General features: G+C 44.2%; 1 protein-coding gene across 1 annotated transcript in view; it reads right to left on the reverse strand.

Annotated features, from left to right (window-relative positions):
- Nucleotides 1-308: 308 nt before the first annotated feature.
- The window catches only part of LOC309349256 (uncharacterized protein), a 224,951-nt gene continuing 202,244 nt past the window's right edge, over nt 309-23,015 (reverse strand). The window contains exons 7-8 of the mRNA XM_081875001.1: nt 12,098-12,186; nt 309-3,222 (exon numbers count right to left, since the gene is read on the reverse strand). Of these exons, the coding sequence (XP_081731127.1) occupies nt 2,966-3,222; nt 12,098-12,186 (346 nt within the window). The 3' untranslated portion in view covers nt 309-2,965. The remainder of the gene's footprint in view (nt 3,223-12,097; nt 12,187-23,015) is intronic.

Genomic DNA, 23,015 nt, shown 5'->3' on the forward strand with positions numbered 1-23,015 from the left:
AATGGCTAATGTATAGGTTAAACCAGGTGCCCATTGCTCTCTCCCTCCCAGGGGCAACTTCTCATCTGTTAGCAGCAGCAGCAGCAGCAGTTTCTTGGTAAAGAAAATAGGTTTCCATGTTTGAAAGATTCAGAACACTGCGAAAGCCAGCAAAACCTGTCTACCAGAGGCACTGCTGGAGAGAAGCCTGGCATTGTTGCCTCTGCCACATTGCCTTCAATACTTTGGGGTGGGGTTTCCAGTCTAGCGCTCCCATAATCTTGCTCTCCCCTCCTTTTTGTCCTTCAGAAGCAATCACAACAAACACATCAGCAGAAAAGATTTTATTATTTTCCCCAAAGAAAAAAAGAGCAATATAAATATTAGAGTATAAAACTTGCGTGTAACACATTGACGTCAGTCTATATGGATATAAGAAGGATATAAGCATATATATAATATATAAGTATAGTTCAATATTAGACACATTGAAAGGACAGTAAGTGTGTTTCAATTCACATACATTTAAAAGCACAAAGAGCACACGTAAAGAAGATACAAAGGAATAAAAAAAATACTGATGTCCACAACTCAATTACTAAGATTAAAAAAGAAGAAAGAAACCTACACATCACTAGGTTTTCAGCACTACTACACTACTTTCAGCTTATTGATTAAAAGGAAAAAGAGAATGACTAAGATTAATCTACAGTACTTTGAGAAGAGTCACATAATAACTACTTCAGTACATAATAAGCCCCAGGCCCAATCCTGTGGGGAAGCTCACCTGCATCAGCCCCGTTAAGATGGAGAGAAGCTGCAGGACAGAATTGCCATGCCCTTGTGTGGCTTCTGGTGATTCCAGCCGAGCTTGTGCAGGAGAACTTCCCAAAGGATTGTGCTCTGTTTTAACTAACTATGTAAACTGTTTCTAGTGCAGTCACCAAACACAAGGGGTGGGTGGGTGACTGGGATCAGTACAAAAATCATACGTCGACTGAAGTTTCTTCCCACAGACAAATCCCGCTTTCTAGACACACAGGAGGCAGCAGATACGCTCTAGCAGTGCAAGACTACACAGCCAATGAGATTGGTCCGCAATGTTTTGAAAAGTCGTCAGATGTTTAACCTGAGGTGATCATAGAAGGCCAGACCATCTCAGACAAGCTCCTTATCAAAGATTTAAGAAAGAGTAATATGTTTCTGGCCTAGTGATTAGCCCTCCATGTTGGAAATACGCTGCTTCTCTGCCCTCGGCCGGTCAGTGCCTCTATAGAAAGGCAACCTGAGTTTGCCAGCAGCAGGCCGAAGCTCCCTGCTAGTCTGTGCTGCGCTTGAGCGAGGAAAGAGATGGGAACACAAGCCAATAAAATGCACAGGGAGCAGGAAACGTTCACTTCCTCTCCATACTAGGCTATGAAACAATGTGGCTAAAAACCCTAAAACAAGTCATTTCGAAACACAGCAAAGGGATTTATGATTATTCACTTTAAATCCAGTGGATTTGTATCCAAGTGGGGGTGATAGCCGAGGTCCCAAGGACCTTCAGTGCACCAATGGTTACTCACTTCTCTAACGTTCAGAACTTGGCCTTGGGGGCTTGGTATCAGAAATCCCTGCCCAGCTCCAGCTCCGGCATCCCTGATCTGTGCCTGGCCCCTTGCGTCCTCAGACCAACTGTTGTTCGCACGTGAAGAAGGCCAGCAAACCAAGGGCCTTCCTTGGCTGTGCTGCCTAGGCGTGTGGAAACTTTCCTACTGCTCTGATCCAGGGCAATGCATCTTGTTACTGAACTCTACTCACAGACAGACAATGCTCAGGTTCCACCAGGATGTGGGCACTTCACAGCATATTTACATCATGCTGTATATGGGCATGCAATGACTTCTCTATTCTAGGTTGGGAGGCGGCAGCTGGCCTACCGTAGATGTGAAGTGAATGTTTTGCATGCAGCTCAATGTGCAGAAAATATGAAGCATTCCATTTTTGTTTTAATTCTCTACCTACAAGGCCACCAGAGCCCATTCACTGACAGAAGGCGTCTGCCTGTGGAACTAACAGAGCTATTTCAGTGCTTAAAGGAGGAGCGGCAGCTCACTATACTCACAAGCGATTGACTTTGACTTCCTTAAACTTATTCCAGAAAACAATTACTGTACACATAAATATTTATGGATCAAAGTGTGGATGAGATGTGTTGTCTCTTCAGAGGCCACTGTAAATCAATCAACACAGGCAAAATTCTCCATCTTCCTACTATGTGAGGCATTCTCTGCCTCTGGGAGGCTTGCCAGAGCAATGTGTTTGTGCGCCTTGCCTCTTAGGTATAACCATTTCAGTTTTATTTTTTCAACCATCATTGGTTAACTTTTAAAAATGCTGTTGAAACTCATTCCCTTCTAATAATGCAGGATGGACACTGTTTTAAAATAAAGAAGCAGAAACTAAAGCATCCCCTCATCAATTTCATAACAAGGATTCCAACTGAGATATTTTTGTGGGGACAGAAAGCATTCATCAAAATTTGGGGGACGTGAGAATGTTCTTTAAATGGAAAAATGTATAAATCAAAACCCCTGTTTAGAAGAATTATTTACAATGGACAGGGCCCACCCTAAGCCTTGTATGTTGTGCAGATCCCTCTGGAGCAAAGCAATGGGAGAGAAAAATATTCCAAAGATCTGACACCCTTGCATATTAGATCATCCACATGAGAGTATAAGCTATAATTCATCACTATCCACAGGGCTTTTTTTTGTTTTGTTTTGTTTCCAGATACTTTTACATCAGGAGGACTAACAGTAGGAGACTTTCTCCTAGCTCTGATGACAGCAATGTACATTCGCCATGTTCCACACTTTTTTATTTTTAAAAAATGGTTAACCACAAATTCACATTCATCCTCCATCCTAGGCTATGAATTGGGGGAATGCTGGAAGAGTCTGCCCTTTAGATCTAAGGTGGCAGCGATGTCATCCTGCGAATCTTACTTCTTCTCCTTCTTCCCTGACTTCTTCTTGTTTCCACCTCCGGAGGCTGCAGGTTTCCCATCCCGCTTGGCGGCAGAATTGGAGAGAGTGGCTGTGCTGCCAGGGATGTACACGTTCTGTCTGTAGTCAGGGACGTGCTGCAGGGTGAACTGGGGGCCATACCTGGTGCTGAGGCCCATTGTGCCTGCTGCTGTTGCTCCTCCTCCTAGAGTAGAATTTCCATCAGGATTTGCAGCGGCGGCGGCAGCGGCTTCTACACCACCACAGGGAGGGGGATTGAGAGAAGGAGATTGGAAGGGGGAGAAAAGTCAGAAGGGCGAATTCTTAGCATAGTCGTTGCTAGATGTCAATGTATAATTTTAGGGTCTTGACTACACATCATCTAGGGAAGATGCACTCAGCCCACCTCCCCACCCCCAGAATTCTTATGAACAGCAAGCTCTTTGGCATGTGCACAAGGCTTGGGAGTGATAAGGCAGAGAGCTCTGGTTTGAAGAAGTGGCATCCTGTAGTCCGGCAAAAATAAATCCCTGCTTTTCCCTGAAGCCCAGAGGATCTGAGTGGAAAGGAAGGGAAAACTCTAGGCAAGAACAAATAGAGGCTTGCTAGCACACTCAGAGCTCTTAGGAGCAATCTTACTATGCCCTTGTTGCATGCCTGGGATGCTTGGCAAAAAGGTGGGTGTTGAACCCTCATCCCAAAAAGGCCGTGTGCTTTTTGCAGGGAGCCTCGTGGCCAGGGAGCCACATGGGTGCTGTGTTGTGTGTCTTGTGTGACCTCTCATTTGTATGCCTTGCATTGTAATCGGCTGTGTTACTGCAGCAGTGGTGCATGTGTGCAGGCGTGTGGGTTAGGGGTGTGTCCCTGTAATTTTTGCACTACAGACTTAAGTTTTCCATTTTTTAACAGTTGGCTTTAATGAGAGATAAACACTCGTTTTACAGTAAACAATGACATATTTGTATTTTATAAAATACAAATGCTTCTACTTATTTTAGATTCACTGAAGATGAGCCATCTGTGGCCTGAAACTCAGCTTTTGTTGATGATGAATACATTTGCCTGTATACCCTTCTATGGACTTCTTTGTGCCATGCTTATTTCTGGAGCTTCCTTTTCATTTGACTTCCCAAAATACGAAGAATCTATGAAAATACTGAATGTGTAGCAACAATAGAGCAAGGAGGAACAGGAAGAGGTATAAAATTGTGCCAATGGACTTAACTATTTTGATTTTGGCTAGAGGAGAGACATTCTGTCCAGGAGTTAGCAGTTATGCATGGGTTTTTAATAAAGGGTTTAAAATAGTGCTTTTTCTGGGGGGATGCAGGGGTACACATACCCCTAAACATGTTGTGTTTTTAAAACGGGAAAGGACAATCTGTCTTCTCCGCTGCCTTATCTCTTCTTAGTGACCTACCAACCCACTTCTGTGCTGTAATTTGACTGAGGAACTCGAATGAGAAAAGACCGTCCAATTGAGCTGCCCTGGTAAAGCTTTTCTGCCCTCTGGCATGAGATGGGCTTTGATTATTATGCACAGCAGGCTCCTCAAATAAAAAATAGCAGCCGGGTGCCAGAATAACATCCAAGTCCATGGAATGGCAGACTCTAGTTTTGTATGGTCTTTGGTTAATTTATTTATTAAGTCAAACGTCAGTTGCCCCACACAGAAGATTAAATTTATAAAGAAAGAGAGCACATATACTTTAACTGTTAAAAAATACTGAGTGATCAGTCTGTGTCAATCGCATGATTGAACCCCTCTATGCTCTCTTGCTAAAGAACGTGAGAAATGCTTTCCTGTATCATGACCCATGTAAGTCCAGCAACTACCAGGCAACAGAGGGTCTGCAGGAACTCTGCCAGTCACTCACCACTCGCCCTCTGCCTAGCCTTGCTCTAGCTCTGAGGTGGGCAGAAGGTAGGTCAAGATCTACTGGCAGACCTCTGGGTTATTTGCAGTAGATTGTCTGGGGAGGGTTCCTGACTCCCAATTGTTTAACAAGCAGCTGTTGTTTTCGTTCTCAATTTGGCTGCGAAGGGGAAGAATGTTTAGGCAGAGTGCAGGACCCAGAGTAGATTTTTCTGAGACAGAACTGTGAGCTCAGTTCTGGTACGAAAATAATAATAATAATCCTGAGATGACTATGCTAAGAGAGGCTCTATTTCTTAATTATATGTAGCTCCTTTCCGTAAACCCCTGTTGCGCCTGGCTTCAGTTGGTGGACCTTGGGTATGGATGGAGTCTTGATTTTCAATATGCACAAGTACCCCCCCCCCCAAAAAAAACAATCTTGTTTCCCTCCTTAATCTCAATGGGAAACCAGCTTCCCCCACAGTTCTGCTTAAAAACATTAGCAATTATTGTATCTTATATGCATATTATGCACACCAGTGTTCCAACAAAAATAAATGCCCCTAAAAATATGCAAACTTTTTCAGAAATGTGCTGAGAATCAATCACCACAATAAACTTTTATGGGGCACCTTGAAAACTGAACTTTCTTTTGTTTTCTTGTTTGCAGAGCCTTAGCTTCTCATTCTGGTTTTTATGCTGACTGCTTTCTATAGTCCTACAGTTGCAGATCTTTTTTCATACAACAGTTTGATTTGAAGGGAAAGCACCTGTGAGAGGCTAAAATCTTGAGAGGACCACAGGCAGGGTCCCAAGGGGAAAGGGGCTGCCTAATCCTTTACTCAAGGTGCCTCTCTTCCTCCTGTGGCTCCCTGTGGGGAGAAACAGCCTGAGAAGATGTGGAACAGATGACTAGGGAAGCGATTTAGAGCAGATGAAAGGGTTAAGAAGTCTTCCTCCTCCCCGCCCCCAGACTCTGATTTATTTCATGCTCACATTGACCTGAATTTTTGTGTCTCACCTCTTATGGCCAACAGGAGGTTAGGAAAGCAAATCTTAGAACAGGCAAAAATAAATGAGCTTGTGTCTTTGCTTGTTTCCGAAACAGAACCTGCCCAGAGAGCTCAAGGGCTTATCACTGGCGCTATGGACACTTATGTCTGTTGCCTGAGCTTTGACCACCACAAATGCTCGGACCTTTATTTAACAGCAGACAGTTCAGTTCAGGGAGACCTGCTGGGGCCTGCAGACAGGTGGTGTCTCAAAATCCAGGCAACAACATTCCACCAGGCAGTTTCCTTTTATCACAGAATGCAAGTCTCCTATGTGCACAGAAGCCAGGTTCTCTCCCATCTGCCCCCATGCAATCTTAGCTCATCTGCTTAGATCCTCTTAAAGTTTTCTTTTTTTTCTTTAACCAACCAAATAAATAAATAATCTATCTCTAAAATATCTACTCAGGATGTAAAAATTAGGCCCTCTGGGATTTCTAATTTTCTATGGTGCTTTAATTCTAATCTGTGCTGTACTTCCCTCTTTGCCTGCCTTAGGATATGGGCCCAGAGGGTTTCTCTTTGATGCTTCAAAAGAACTCATTTTTAAAACTAATTGAAGAGATTCCTAAGCTCTTCAGAACCTTTGCAAATAATAGTTTCTCACAGAGCTCTCTCTCTCTCTCTCTCTCTCTCTCTCTCTCTCTCAACAACCATGCTAATGGATGAGGACGAGACTTACTAAAAAGAGAAACATGGATTGACCATTCCATTGTGCTTCATTAAACATGCAATCTATGAATGACCTCTGAATATGGCTAATGATGGATGTCACCCCAGTCTCTGTAGTTAAGCACAGTTTTTCCAAGTGACCATAGAAAGTGTTTAGAACAAGGCTTCTCAAACTTTTTGTGCTCAGGACCCCCATGAGATGGCTGAAAATTACTGAGGCCCACCAGTCACAAAATGGCAGTACAGGCAGAGCCAGTCACAATGTGGTGGCAGATGAAGGCAAAGATTGATATTTTCTACTGATGTCTTATCCATCTTTGGAAACTGCTAGATTCTTTACCAAAGCCCCTTCCTTGTGGCAAGATGCTTCAAAACTCAGCTCTAATCAGGCTAAGGACTGACACTGGAGGTATTATGACTCAACCTCCCCATTTTAGGTAGAATTTGCTGATCCAGAGGATCTAGGTGGAGAAGGCTTTGCTTTTATATATTTTCCTTCCCACTCATCTCCTCTAATTTCATCTCCCATTCTCCTTTCACAGACAACTTGCAACTTAACTCTCCCCTCTTCCCTTGCCAGTTTCTTTCTTTTTCCTCCTTTCTATTCCCAGTTATCTTGCTTTCTAATTTCATTCAACACCTCCCCTGGCCTTTTCCCTTCAGAGGAAGGAAACCTTCCTCCTCTCCTCCCTGCTCCCCCTCTCCAATTTCTTTGTTTCCTGGTCACCTTTACTCGGCAGGAATGGAGGTGTTGGTCCAGCCCAAAGGCTGTGGCATGGCTAGGGGCCAGGGCAAACTGTGGCAATGAGGCCCCCCGAAAGTGGCCCAAGGGCCACTGTGTGACAAACACTAGCTTAGAAGATGATGGGATCCTGCACAACGCTTGTAAGGAAAGGGTGATAGCCAACATTATTCATTCACAGATTAGACTCAGTGAAATCAGTGGATTAACTAGGTCTATTGATTTTAATGGATCTACCCTGTCTTAGCTGGATATCATCCATGGTACATTAATTTTCTTAGGATAAACTAAAATGCTACTTTAGAGTGCAGGGAATGTTTAGATTAGTCTCTGTTGGGTGCAAAACAGATTTCAGGTTGTACCAACAGCTACTGGGACAAGAAAACAACCATAGCTCCCCCCCCCCCCCATATTTTGTAAATATAAAATGTAGCAGCCACTTCATATTTTTGTATTTTCAAAATACAGTGGTACCTCGGGTTACATACGCTTCAGGTTATATACACTTCAGGTTACAGTCTCTGCTAACCCAGAAATAGTACCTCGGGTTAAAAACTTTGCTTCAAGATGAGAACAGAAATTGCGCAGCGGCAGCAGCAGAAGGCCCCATTAGCTAAAGTGGTGCTTCAGGTTAAGAACAGACCTCCGGAACGAATTAAGTACTTAACCCGAGGTACCACTGTATGGGGGAAACAACCATTATTGTTTATTTGTTTTTTGAATCCTCCGCTGCCAAAACCTCCCTGCACATAGATAGGTAGCTCACAGCACCGTCACATTTTTTTGAAGGATAAGGTGAAAATAAAAAAATGATCTGCGTTTGTAGCCGAGTCAAATATAAACAGCTGCATTTTAATCAGCATTGTCAATATTTCAATGCAGTTTCATTTGAAACTAATAGATTAACCCCATAGCCTCAAAAGATAAAAATACAGACACTATTCTCACACCATGGACTGAATGGCTGTTCACATTCACTATTCAGTACTGGTGTTACGTTGGGCTAAAACTGCGTAACAAAAATAGCTTAACATCCCAACATTACAGACTGTTTTATTAGACAAATGCATCTGCTTGTAGTTACTGCAGAATAGCTGCAACTCAAATACATTTGGAAGCATTTGGATAGTCATCAGTCGCTTGGCAGAGATGTGATCTCCAGAGCCTTTGGTGGGGGGAGCTAAAGCGAGCAGCAAATCCAGTGAATGTATAGGCACAGTAACCTATTTTTTAAAAGCCACGCTCCCTGGAATACAAACTCAGGACAGTGATTTAGGGCTCATCCAGGCTTTCTTTTGTGTTGCACTTTCCAGGCATATGTCCGCACTCTAAAGCTCCATAGCCAAGCAGCGTTTGGTTTTGTTTTTTGTCCTGGCGCTTTCCCTGGGGAAAACCCACGTTTTACCACTGAATCTGATTAAATGTCAATCCATAGAAACTCTGATTGCCTTTTGCTCTGATTCAGCGGTGAAGAGCAGGTTTCCGTGGGGTAAGCACCAGGACCCAAAACAAAAAACAAAACTGCTTGGACACAGAGCTTTGAAGCTCAGACCTGTGCTTAGAAACACAGCACCAAATAAAGTCTGGATGAGCCCTGACTGTGAAGAGGGACTTGGCAAACAGGGCCTGTTGGAGCAGACGTTAACCACTATCTGTGTTGATTTGCAGAGGCTACAGCTAAGACAAGAGGTGAATGCTTAATACCCCCCCCACCTCCATTTGGCAAAAATAATGGGGGAAATCTGCTTAAATGGACATTAGAAAGCACTGACGTGAACAGCATGATTGCTTGAATGCATCTCGCTTGCTTGTGTGCTTTGCTGAACTAAGCCCATTATGTGGCTTGGGAGAGAGGTTCCGCAAATAGCAGGCACCAAAATCTCTTAAATGTGTGTGCTGCACAGGCAGCTAGATCCTGCCTCCCCCCCCCCCAGGAACTGCTACAGCTTCTCTGTTTCCCTTTCTACCAGATCCCCTTTGTAGATCCAGAGTGGGCTCTCTCTGGTAGAAAACAGGTGGCCCTTCTGGGAGATCTGTCCAGCCTTGCCAGGGCGCTCCCCATTTGGTCCCAGCAAAGCACTGGTCCTGCTCTTTGCCTCCTGACATGCAGCTCCTTTACCTCCATCCTCTCTAAGCTGCCAAAGGAAGAGAGGCTTTGGCAGTGTTCTTTCCTTACACAACTTACTCCTCTTTGTCTGTGTCTGGACTTGCCCACAGAGCAAGCAGCTGCTAGATCACTTCCTCCTGGCTGGTCTCGCTGGGTGAGAGGGAGCTAAAGAGACCTTTGGGTGCCTTGGCTCCTGTGGGAGTTAGCTCCATGGGCAGAGGCAATGCTGCTGGCCCTATGAGCATGGGGAAAGTGGATTAACAGCTAAATAATGCTCCGTGTGGACAAGCCACTTGGAGGTGTCAGCTCAGCAAGGATAAATGTGATGATTAGCTAGCCGTATTTACCCCCAGGCAAGATATCACATCTAAAACTTGCAAGCATGCTGCAATTCTGCACATTTCCTTGACAGTAAGTCCCACTGAGGTCAGCCTCTGAGTAACCTGATCCAGAAAACACATTGTCTTCAGAAGTATTAGTTTTATGTGCATTTTGCAATTTTAACTACGTAATTAAATAAGCAATTGTCAGGGATTTCAACATTCAGATTACAGCCAGTTTGTGAAGTGATTGCCTAATTTTGTGGTGTTTTGGATCCAGTGTGGATGGGAATGTGCTGCATTGACAGAATGGAATGCTTGTGGATTGTTGTTTGTCCCCATGGAGCCTCCAAAGTGGGGTTCTACAGGAGTCAATTGTATCCCCTGTGCCATTTAGCATCTACATGAAACCTCTGAGTAAGGTCCCTTTGCATTTTGGAGTGCAGTGCTAGCACTATGCTGATGATCTGCACCTCTGTTTCCCTCTTTGCAGCTGTAGGAGTTGTGATGGATATGCTAGACAAGTGTCTAGCACTGATAAATGGATTAGATGGGAGCCAACAACCTTGATTTAGATAAGACTGTGGTGCTGTTACTGGGTGCTTCACTAAACTGGATGGCTGGGGTTCAGCCTGTTCTGCATGGGGTTAACACTCCTCCTGAAGGAGCAGGTACACAGTTTGGGGCTACTTCTGGATCTTTTAGTGTCACTTGAGGCACAAGTGATAACCTCTGGACAGTGATAACTTCTGTTATTCACACTCTGGTAACCTCTAAATTAGATTAATGTGTTACGCACAGCGCTGCCTTTGAAGATGGTTTGGAAACTGTAGCTAGTTCAGAAGCTGGCAGCCAGATTGCTGATTGGGATAAGGCAATCTGAGTATATAACACCAATTCTGGCCTGGCTGGAGGGGCAGCCAATTGGTTTCTGGGCTCAATTCAAAGTGCTGGTTTTTACTAACACAGCCATATGTGGCTCAGGACCCCAATACCTAAGAACCACCACTCCTCATGTGACCCCACATAAATATCAACAGAGGTCCTTCTTGGCGTGCCTTCTCTGAGGGAGGTGTGGAGGGTGGCGGCTCCCCGTTTGTGAAATGCACCTGGGAAATTCACCAGGTAGCACTGTTGTTTGCTTTTAGGCACCAGACTAAAACCTATTTGTTTACCCAGGGATGTGACTATTAATTGGGAGGGTAGTAAGTGATGCTTTCATATTCATAGGTCAGAATGCTAAGGTATTGTACAGTGGTACCTCTGGATGCGAACGGGTTCCGTTCCGGAGCCCCATTCGCATCCTGAAGCGAACACAACCCGCGTCCGCGCGTCTTGCGATTCGCCACTTCTGCACAGGCGCATGACGTCATTTTGGGCGTCTGCACATGCGCGAGCAGCGAAATCCGGAAATAACACACTCCATTACTTCTGGGTCACCGCAGAGCACAACCCGAAAAGGCTTAACCTGAAGCGACTTCAACCCGAGGTATGACTGTATTTTATACAGAGTTTTAATGTCTTATCCAGTTAAGTTGCTCTGGGACACTCTTCTGTGTTAGAAAAGTGACAAATAAACAATAACAACAACAACAAAATTGTGAGACTTTTGTCTGAGATTCTCTTTATAAAGTTAAACGCTGGCTTGTCTGCCACTGCTCATCAGGCAATCTGCAATTTGTGGGGCAGCTTCCGACTTCCTGGTCCCTGGAACTGTGCAGAAGACAGCTCAAAAGCAATCCTTTAATTCGCAAAGCAAGGAAATTGGATCTGGATTTGCTGAGAGACAGTGGTGAACATATGGACCCCCTAAAGCTATTTTTACCAAGACACATTTCAGAGCTGAACTGAACTTCCGCATTCTAACCCTCTCTGTTTTAAAATGTAAATGCTTTATTTCCAAAGATGCGTGTCAGTGTCCTAAACCAGCCTGAGCAACTGTTAACCAGGACTGTTTAAGATGTGTAGGCAGCTATGCGAACAATATTTGGGAACCCGCCTCCAGCTATTTTTATGTTGAGCTTTTTTTTTAAAAAAAAAAACTGTATACAAACATTAATTGACTAAGAGATTAGAGTTCTTCTAAGAACAAAGAAGCCCTTTAATCTACAAAGAGTTGCAAACCAGCCAGCTGCCCATTTGCCATGGAATTCTGTATGGTGATAAATAGCGGCACAGCTATTCAGGAAGCACGCAAACCTTGGCTCTCTTGCCATAACCCCGAAGCTGTTTTAGTACAAGCTTTCTGTATAAACTTTTACAGGCATGTACATTAAATATCCTCCACACACACACACACACACACACACACACCCTCCGCTCACTCCCAGCACAGCTGAAAGTAATAACATTAGTGAACATGTTAGCTGCAACTGACCATTTGCTGATGCAAGAATCATGGCTTGAAGCATTTCTGTATCAAACTGGTTGTTTGGCCAAGTCCCATTCTCATCCCCATTCTGAGACCTAAGGAGAAAACAAAGCAAATGAAACATTAAAACGAGGTAGAGTAGACACAGTGTTAACAATCTAAGGGATTGCTTCCTCCACAAAGCACACACAGCACAGTCTATTCTTAGTATTGTTTTTTTGGGGGGGTGGGGTGGGGGAAAAAGCACAAGGTACAAGGAAGGTATCCTTTTTTGAGGGACTAATTTCTTCATGGGTGTACTTTTAACTTGGAACCTACTGCAAAGCAAACCTACTGTCCCTTTAAAAGTTGTGCAAGAATGCTTGTTATGCAAGGAAAAGAAAAAAACTTTTCCTACAGACATTCTCTCTGGTACACAACAGTGTCTTATGGCACATTAAAACAGATTTATTGTGACATTAGCTTTTGTGGACTAGAGCCTACTTTGGCAGATGCATGAAGTTTTCTCCTCAGTATTTCATGAAACTCATGATTCACAAAGCACATGCCGCAATAATGACAAAAACATCTGTTATTTTTGCTGCTCACAGGTCTACCCCTCTGGAATTTACTGTTATTGGAGCCCCAATCCCCAATAACTGGGCATGTTGTTTAGCGTACTTAGGATACTGACAATAACTTGCTGAACACAGTTAAGAAGCTCAACACATAAGTTACACATTATGTTGTCATACCCTCCAAAATTTCTCCGATGAGAACAGGGACGATCCATTCCATAATGATAATTTTACTATTTATACCCCACACATCTTACAGGGTTGCCTCAGGCACTCCAGGCAGCTTCCAACATATATAAAAACATAATAAAACATGACACATTCAAAAAACTTCCCTATACAGGATTGCCTTCAGATGGCTCAGGGGTCAGATAACTCCACAACCTCCAACATTTCTCCAATGAAAATAGGGACATTCTAAGGAAAAGTGGGACATTCTGGGATCAAATGAGAAACCTGGATGGCGTCTCTAAATCAGGGACATCCCTGGAAAATAGGGACACTTGGAGAATCTGTAATGCATTTGTGCCTGAGTATGTGCCTCTGTATCCTGACAATAAGTAATGGTAGATTCTTACTCCTCTCTTCTGAAACTGTGAGCCAGGAGTTTCATGTCAGGGTGCAAGGATCCAGGTGGATTAGGAGACCCACTGTTTCTCTCTCATTCTTGAAAAGCCGTGTTTCATATATATTTCATTTTTTAACAATAAGTAGCACAATGCCATGGGAAAATAAAACTCCCCCCTTCTATCAAGTCACATCCATGAAGGGGTGCAATCAAAGGCTTTTGGACCCACAAAGCTCTATTTGCTGCTTACATTAAAACAAAAGGCGGTATGGGAGACGGGGAAATTGGCAGCACTTTCTACCAAATCAAGATGCCAAAACAGATCCCTTCAGCTGTAGAACCACTTTAGACTGCCTGTAAAACTGTTACTTGAGCTGTTGACTCAGCTAATTCTAATATCCTGGTGTCTACTTCTTGCATTGATTTATAGTCTGACCTTATTTGTATACTTACAAGCAGGTCCCACTGATTCAAAGTAATCAGAACTTACTTCCAAATAAGTGCAGCTGTAGGGACAACCATGCAACTCCATCACTGCTTGTCCTTCAATGCTTTCCCAATGTCCGCAATATACTCTAAAATACTTTTAAAAAAGTAATCACTGGGCACTTACTAAGAGTACAATCCACCATGGTGACTGAGGCCAGTTCATTTCCCAAACCCAGATTGGAATGGGTCCAGATAATCTGCTTCTTCCAATAGTACCTGGAGTTGAGCTGTCATCAGCTTCTCTAGAACCTTCACCTAAAACAGGGTGTTTGTGACAATGCAGTATTGTCATAAAACTCTGGGTCCAGGGTAGGATCCTTCAAGAATGGGCACACTACTGCCCTTTAGATATTTCATAGAATCATAGAGTTGGAAGGGACCCAAGGGGCATTGAGTCCAACTCCCTACAATGCAGCAGGAATCTCAGCTAAAACATCCATGACAAGATTGCTGTCCAAACTCTACTTAAAAACCTCCAAGGAAGGAGAGTCCACAACCTCCCGAGGGAGATTTGACAATGGCTAACCTATCTTCTCTCAGTCTCCTCTTCTCTAGGCTAAACATACCCAACTCTCTCAACCATTCCTCATAAGGCTTGGTTTCCAGACCCTTAACCATCTTGGCTGCCCTCCTCTATACACGTTCCAGCTTGTCAATATCATCTTAATGAGCTCACACAGGAGATAACTATTGCTATGAGGCCAAAGCCTCACCAAAAGGTAGTCTGGCCATGACAACTGTACACCAGCAGTATCCCCCATCTATTTCTTTGGCTCAACACCAGGAATAGTGTTGGGGTTTTTTTTATGAGAATAATGCAGTGTCTATGTTTAGAACTCCAAATATGCTGTTGGCTGAAATGATATTTTCAGTTATTCCCAAAGGAACATTTATTAAGAAAATAATCATTATTGTTCTAAAAAAGAGAAAACTTAACTGAGATAGTTTCTAATTAAAAACAAGGAAATAAAACTTGCCATCTTAAGTTTGTTTAGAAGATAGTAGAAAAGTCTGAACATAAAACAAACTGCCAGCTACCAGAGTAATTGCTTGTCTTTATTAGGGTGTAATCCTATGCCCAGTTACCCGGGAGAAAGCCCTGTTGACCTCAATGGGACTTACTGCCATACATTTTTACTCTGCCTTTCAGCCAGCCAAGTGCCTAGGGAGGCTTAAATGAAACTAATAGAAATAGTGCAATCAATAAAAGTAGAGGATCTAATAAACAAGTGGGAAAGCAGAATAAAAATATAAGGCTGCTTTGTATGAGTGTGTATACTGCCTTGTGCTCTTCAGAATCATCCCATGTTCAAAAAGGGTGGAACAGCAAATCAGTTACTGTGCCAAGAATTGCAGGATATGACAAAGAAGCTTAGCACATAGGCAGCACTCTTGACTATGTTTCCCGCATAGGCAAATGTCCCCCCGTTGGGGTGCTCAAACCAAAAACGCCGTGTCTCCTCACACAGTGGGGGCAACCCAGAAAAGGAAGAAGCTGTCAGGCTAGTTAGCAGACAGAATTAGAACAAACTAGAAAATATTATATGTTAGGTTATGCAGTTATGCTATATATAATGTAAAGTACAACCCTGCCTTCCTCTGTCACTGTGTTATTTTCACATCCTTGGTGTGAAAGACAGAGGGGGGCGAGAACAGGAATGCAAAGTACTGGTATGAATTAATCCGCTCTTCGGCTTAAATAAAACCAAGAAATGCTTCCTGATTTGGCAGAGCTCTAGCCATTACAGCTCAGCATCTTCGGAAGGCTAGGAGGCCCTCCTGTATCTAGCACACAGGCAGTTTCTATGGCAACCTGCTGTGTATGCGTGCTACATCAATTGCATCACAAACACTTCTTCCATTAAACCACTGTATGTCTGTGCTGCATTTAACTGGCATTTTCTATGGAATGTGTTAGTTCCGCTGGATTTTCTTTTGCGAGAGAAGAGGAGAGGCCATGGCGGAGGATGTGCTGTCGTGTTGAAGGTCCCTGGCTCAAGGTTTTCATTAAAAGGATGTTGGCCAGAAGGACAGAAAACCTTTGCCTGAGAACCTTGGGGAGCCACTGCCAGTTAGGGTGAGCTCAGTGGACCAATGGCCTCCTCACACAGGGCAAGGCAGGGATCGGAAAAGGAAGCGAGGCTTTCTAGAGGTCCTTCATTGTCTATGTTTGCCTGTATAAGGAGGGGGAACACCTTTCGGAACAGAAAGGCAATGGAGTGGCAGTGGATGCTAGGGAGGGAAGAGAGCAATTTCAAACACTGAGCAGATCTTGCACTGCAAGTACCTCTGGAGATGCCACCTACAAACTCCTGGGTTACTGACTGTGAAGAAAAGACTCTGACCCCAAGGAGCTTGCATACGGACACACAGCACAGCTACATTGGTCAGTTGAAAAATGGGCAATTCTAGTGCAAGGTTGGCTGTTAAAGGCAAGTAAGATAAGGTAGCAGCCCTACTCCTGGAGTACTTCATTGGTAACTCCAGGGAATTCTGGTATGGCACAAATGATTCCAAGCACCTGCCTGCTAATTATGTCTCTCAGTATCCACTGAGTTTCTCTTGCCCCGGGGAAAAAAATCTCTGAACTGCACTGTGAGCAACAGACACCATTTGCAATCAGATTTCAAGAAATATCATCCAGTAGCACCTTAAAGACCAACTAAGTCAGTTCTTGGTATGAGCTTTCGTGTGCATGCACACGAAAGCTCATACCAAGAACTGACTTAGTTGGTCTTTAAGGTGCTACTGGAAGGAATTTGTTTTGTTTTGACTATGGCAGACCAACACGGCTACCTATCTGTAACAAGAAATATCATGTTAGACTGATTTATTAAAATGCAGTTGTGTGAAGGGGGGAAATGTGTGTATGTGTGGGGGCGGGGAGGAATGGACTGCTACTTTAAAAACAGCAATACTGTTTCTGTACCTTCAAAAATAGTATTGGGTGGAGCTTTCCCCATAATTTTCTCTACCTGCCAAGAGAAGCTCCACCTGCTATTAAAGGTGGAGAAGCAGTGCCGGTGAGAAAGGTGGCAACCCTACAGGTTGTAAGGATACAATTGGTCACCTTTGCCCAGAGAAACTAATGCACAGCTGCTGTTAAGCTTCTAGTAAAATCCCTCATTAGCACTGTCCCAATGATAAGAAGCTGCTTTAAATATAGACAGTAGATTGCAGGCGATTACAGACAATTAGGATCGCCACATTTCCCCCCCAGCAGTGCTCCTCTGCCTCATCACAGTTATTGGAGGTGTTCATTATCACTCCATGCAAGGGGGAAAAAACTTCACTTGCAGAATTTCTGCTTTCATACACTTAAAAGGCACAGGTGATTCACTAGAAAAAATACGGACAATCACACAGATTACTACACAGTTTTCAAATCTGCAGGAGATCACTTATTTGGGAGAACAGGACTGCAGACAATTGTGTAAGAGTGCTAAAAACTGCAGATTTATTTCCATTTAAAGGGAGCATAAGACTGGAGAAAGAGGTATTAGGTCCTAGTTACTACTTAAGGAAATGCTTAGAAAATGCAGTGGAAGTAGTCAACTCGAGAACAAGGTGCCATGGATCAGTATTACTAGACACCCACAGAGACCGAAGCCCCAACAGAAGAGGGTCCACCGCTAAATCCTATTCATTGGCTTAAAACATTTCTATACTGCTCTTCAGTTAAGAGTTTCCAAGGAAGTATTACAACAGCATCAATAAAAGGGTTGAGAGAGCACAACAAACAATCCAAGCGGATATATAAAAATGCACCAGAAATTAAAAACCTGGGGAAATAAAAAGGTATTTGTCTGGTGCCTAGCAGATATTAACACAGGCACTATAATAATAATAATAATAATAATAATAATAATAATAATAATAATAATAATAATAATAATTTATTATTTATACGCCGCCGATCTGGCTGGGCCTCCCCAGCCACTCTGGGCGGCTTCCATAGAAACCAAAAATACACTAAAATATCACACGTTAAAAACTTCCCTGAACAGGGCTGCCTTAAGATGTCTTCTGAATGTCAGGTAGTTGTTTATCGCTTTGACATCTGCTGGAAGAGCGTTCTACAGGGCGGGCGCCACTACCGAGAAGGCCCTCTGCCTGGTTCCCTGTAGCTTTGCTTCTCGCAATGAGGGAACTGCCAGAAGGCCCTCGGCGCTGGACCTCAGCGTCCCGGCAGAATGATGGGGGTGGAGACGCTCCTAGGCAAGCCTCCCTAGGAGAGAGCCCCACAAGGGGTGCTACAAGTGAGAAGGCCCTGTCTGGCTGTTGCTATTCGGTCCTCTGCCACTCTAGGAAACACACAAGCACACACAACCCCAGGAAGCATCCAGTGATGTGAAGGAATCATAGAATCGTAGACTTGTAGAGTTGGAAGAGACCCTGAGGGTCATCTAGTCCAACCTGCTGCAATGCAGGATTATGCAGCTGCCCCTATGAAGACTGAAATGGCAACCCTGGCATTATCAGCACCATGATTTAACCACCACCACAAATCAACAGGAGCTGAACCACACCTGCCACTCCAGGCGTGTGAGCAGGGGCAAGAGCAAGGAGGAGGAGAAGTCACAGAAACAGCAGCCACCCCCACCTCTCTCTTTCAGCAGTAGTGTGGGGCTGGACCCAAAGGAGGAGAGCAAGCAAATGGGCAGCACAGATGCCACCAAAGAGGATGTGGGCCCATCTTGTCCAATCTCCACTGCCTCTCCCAACCAAAAAGTCAACAGACAAACCCCTGAGTATCTTGAGCCTCCCCCTCCCCATTTTTATCTACAAGCTTTGCTGAACTGGGGGCAGAAACAGTAGACCAAGACGAAATGAAATTAAACCACTGAGAATATACATTGATCGTGCCAAATACTGATCTAAAATTTGGAAATGGCCATATGTGCAACTGCTCAGGGAGGGAAATGCTCCTGTGCCATTAACAGGGGTCTGACTGGAAGAAATCAGAAGTGAAGCTTTTCATGCCATGGAGCAAATCACCTGCTCAAATGGTTAAGGAAGAGCTAAAGGGACTGGCTGAAAAGTTGGCTGCTCTGCTGCAGTAGCAGCAGCAAGTCTGGACAACCAGGAAGCTCAAACTGAGCTTTTCCTTGAGGGCTGAAGAATGCTGCCTTCTATGATGATGTTGCTTCTAATCTAGGAACAAAAAGCCCTTTATCAAACACTCAGTGACCTATTTTACTACAGTACAGTATATTTACTGCATTCTGGATTGGAGTTGCCAACATTTTCTGGCAGATTTTCTGAGCCTTTAACAGGTGTGTAAGAAGATTTCTGCAAGTGAAGCCTTTCCCTCTCATTAGGCATCTGTGCAATTGGGAAAAGTTTCAACTACTGGCACTTTCCCCAATTATGCAGATGTGGTGATGAGAGCAAAAGGTTTCACATAATGTATTCCTGCTTGTATAGCTGCAGTTCAGTTTGCAGAAGCCTGCTGGGACAAGAATCTCAGATCTATTCAGATGCAGGCATTATGTGCCTCCTTTTTTTACCCTAAGCTACCTCTTTAATATATTCCATCTTTTGTAGGATATTATTATTATTATTATTATTATTATTATTATTATTATTATTAAAAACAGCCAGGTGATTTATCCAATTTGCAGTATTTTTATGAGTTGGGTGGGCAGGGGCTGCAACACAACTCTGGTGGACACCAGCTTTCTTGTGTCAATTCCCTAAGCAAAATAAGAATATATCAGAATGTATATCCAGTAGATCCACTTTGTCTGTTCTCTTGCTCTGGAAGTTCTAAAAAACTCTGCTCAAGGACAGGTGTGTCTCCATTGTTGGTTTCGCAATCAAAGGACTGTCAAGTTCAATTGGCCAATAGATGCTTGAACATCTGTTACTAAATGCAGAGTTTTCTGAATGACAAAAGTAGGCATATTGCCATAATTATTATTTTTAATGGCCCAAGTTACTTCTTTCAGTGTAATTGGGTACAAGGTACTAGGGTGGCCACAACTGGTAAAGCTCACCCCATCATGAATATTTCATAGAATCATAGAATCATAGAATCATAGAGTTGGAAGAGACCACAAGGGCCATCGAGTCCAACCCCCTGCCAAGCAGGAAACACCATCAGAGCACTCCTGACATATGGTTGTCAAGCCTCTGCTTAAAGACCTCCAAAGAAGGAGACTCCACCACACCAGATATTTCTCCATGTCAGGCTGATGTTAAAGGTACAAAGAGTAGGGGCAGAGATACGAAACATCTGTACCAGTGCTCCACCTGTATTGTTTTGATGTAATCCTTACAACACGTCTGTAAGTGTTAGCCTCCAGATTGCAGTGGCAGGTGGGTAGGAAGGCAGAGGATGAGAGCGAGGCTGGCTTGCCTGGGGCTACCTTATTATGACTTCATGGCGGAGGTGACATTTGAACCAGGGTCTTCCTGAGTCAGCACTCTATCTCTTTGCCATGGCTCTACATCAGCTTTCTTTTAAAAGCTTCTGATTACCCTAGTAAAAGACACTGGAGCAGAACCCTTTTTAAAAAGTACGCAACCCTGCTACTGGCAACTTGAAAAATAAGTGCCTGGTTCTAGAGTTAAGACATTTGTGGCTCAGGGTCCATCTGCACTTCCCTTTGTCTCATGATTTCAAGTGTCAGAGAGGTTTTTTTTGGTCCTGCTGTTTTCCCCAGGAAAACCCGTTGCTTACTGCTTAATCAGAACAAACATCAATCTGCAGAAAACCCAAACATTTTTTTTGGGGGGGGGGGAGCAAAGTGCCTCAGCCCTTAGGACCCGGCGCCTACGGATGGAGGTGTACAGGGGCACTCCAAAGAGAATGGGATGAGAGCAGTGCAACTTTGCTCCCACTTCTCAGTATTTCTGCAGCTTTCAATACCATTGACTATGGCAGAGGTTTTCAACCTTTTGGAGTCCACGGCTCCCTTGACCAACCACATTCTTTCTGCAGGTCCCCTGTGGGGCTCAGATGCCCAGTTGTGTCACCCCTTGCCTGCAGAGTTGGCAGCCTCCCCTCAACCTGTTCTCCTCTCCCCTCCCCTCTCCTTGGGAGTCCTCTGGGCAGCCACTGCTGCCACTCTTGGTCCCCCTGCCCCAAAGAGAGGTGTCTCCCAGAGGCACCATTCACCTGCAGGGCTTATAGCCCAGGCTGCTGCAACAAACAGCTGTGCAAATCTTTGGGAGGCTGAGACTTGAGAAGGCATCTGTGATGGCCTGGGATTCCGATTCAGAGGCTGAACCAGAGGAATCCCAGCCTGCACAGGAGTCCCCGCCTCCAGGGCCGGCTGAACTGGGGCAGGGCCTGGATTCTGAAGCGCCTGCACCTGTGTCGGATCCTCAGGAGCAGGCACCAGGTGATCCCACTCTGGCTCCAGAGGTGGTTGAGGACTCAGTGCCTGCAGGTGAGTCTCCCCCTGGGCTCAGTAACCCTTTAGCCTCTCCTGAACTGCAGAGACTCAGGGCAGAGAGGCAAAGGGAACTGGTTGCTCCCAGGAGGAGTGCTCGCATTAAGGCCAAGAGAGGCGGGTCTCCTGGGGGCCGGGACCGCCCCTGGCCTCAGAACAGATAAAGGCCAGTCGGCCTGGTCCCAGGTTGTGGGAGCAACGTCGTTGTTGAGTACCTGTTCCTGCCCGGACCCAGACCTGACTCTCCAGTGCTCCTGTCCCCGCCCGGCTTCTTGCTTCGGACCTCGCCCCGCTCCTTCGGAACTGTTTCCAGGCTATTGACCCAGGACCGGACTTTGACTATGCCAACGGTAACCTTCCCCCCCGGGACCAGCACAGCATCAAAGTAAGGAGGGAAAGAAAGAAAGAAAAGAAAGAAAAGAAAGAAAAGAAAGAAAAGAAAGAAAAGAAAGAAAAGAAAGAAAAGAAAGAAAAGAAAGAAAGAAAGAAAGAAAGAAAGAAAGAAAGAGGGACAGAGGCCAGTGTTGCCAAAGCACCCCTGACCATCATTCAAGGCACCCTGGGATGCCACGGCACACTGGACTATGAATACCTCTGGACTATGGAATCCTCCTGGACTGGCTCTGTGAAGTGGGGATCTGGGGGCACTGCACTACAGTTGTCCTGGTCCCGTCTATGGGACCAAGTGCAGAAAGGAGCACTGGAAAAGTGCTTTTTGGCTCCCTGGCAGTTATGCCACAGGTCACTGTTTTATCCCCAATGCTATGAAACCACTGGGAGTAGTCATTAGGAGTTTGGGGCAGGATGCCATTCATATACTGACGATGCTCAGGTCTATTTTTTGAAAACATCTGAATCAGGGGAGGTCATGCAGGCCTGAATACAATGGTGGACTACATGAGGGAAAATAAACTGTACTCGAATCCTGGCAAGACAGAGGCACTGTGGGTATAGAAATTTAATAAATAATATTTTTTGTAAACCACTTAGAAGTTTTATTTATAAACAAGCAGTATATAAATTTTGCTAAATCGATCAATTATAGTCACCTGAGTCACAGACTCACATGCAACTTTCAATAAGGGGATAATAGCTTCTATTTACAAAGCTACTATATTGTCACCATTCTTTCCTTTGGAACTTTCGTTCATTTGTTACAACACCCCAAGGCTATTCATATTCTATATATTCAATTTATTTTGGACAATATTGAACTTGACATCCTTGATTAATAAGAGGACAGTTTTCAGAACTATAAGTGTGTCGGGTCCATAGAGGGAAGCAAAACCTACAAAAGGAGTCCTGTGGCACCTTTAAAAGCTATTGTGTTTGTTAACGGCAGAATCTTTTGCAGGCTAGAGCCCAACTTTATCACATGGTGACAATGTCAAGGAGTTTTCAAGGTGTTGCTTCATTCTAGCATGGTTGTCTGTGGTTTGGGGTGCTGCTGGCTTTCTCCAGCTATCTCAGATATTCATTATCTGAGGGAGGCAGAAAGTGCTACCAGACCATGTTTTCATCATCCAGCATCCTCCTCCAATCTACATGACTGTATTCCAAGTTTTGGCCAGCCCCTTTAACTGCAATTTGTTCTGCAGCAAATTAATGGTGAAACACTTTGCTCCATACTGCCACTTGATGACTTTTGCAGAGGCACAGAGTGAGAGCTTTCTTTTTTGGCCAACTGGCAACCCTATTTTAATAATAACCAATTCAGCTCAGTTGGATTTGCTTAATAGCTTGACAAGAGATTGTTGGTAAGTCATTTAATCCTCTCATTTACAACCCAGCTTCTTCCTTTTTTGGTAACAATAGATAGAACCAGACAACCAGTATAACAAGAAGCAGGGATAGGGTATCTGTGACCCTCCAGATGTTGTTAGACTCCAACTCCCATCAGTCTCAGCCAG

Source organism: Podarcis erhardii, assembly GCF_964252035.2.
Source record: "Podarcis erhardii genome assembly, chromosome: 8".
Lineage (NCBI taxonomy): Eukaryota > Metazoa > Chordata > Lepidosauria > Squamata > Lacertidae > Podarcis > Podarcis erhardii.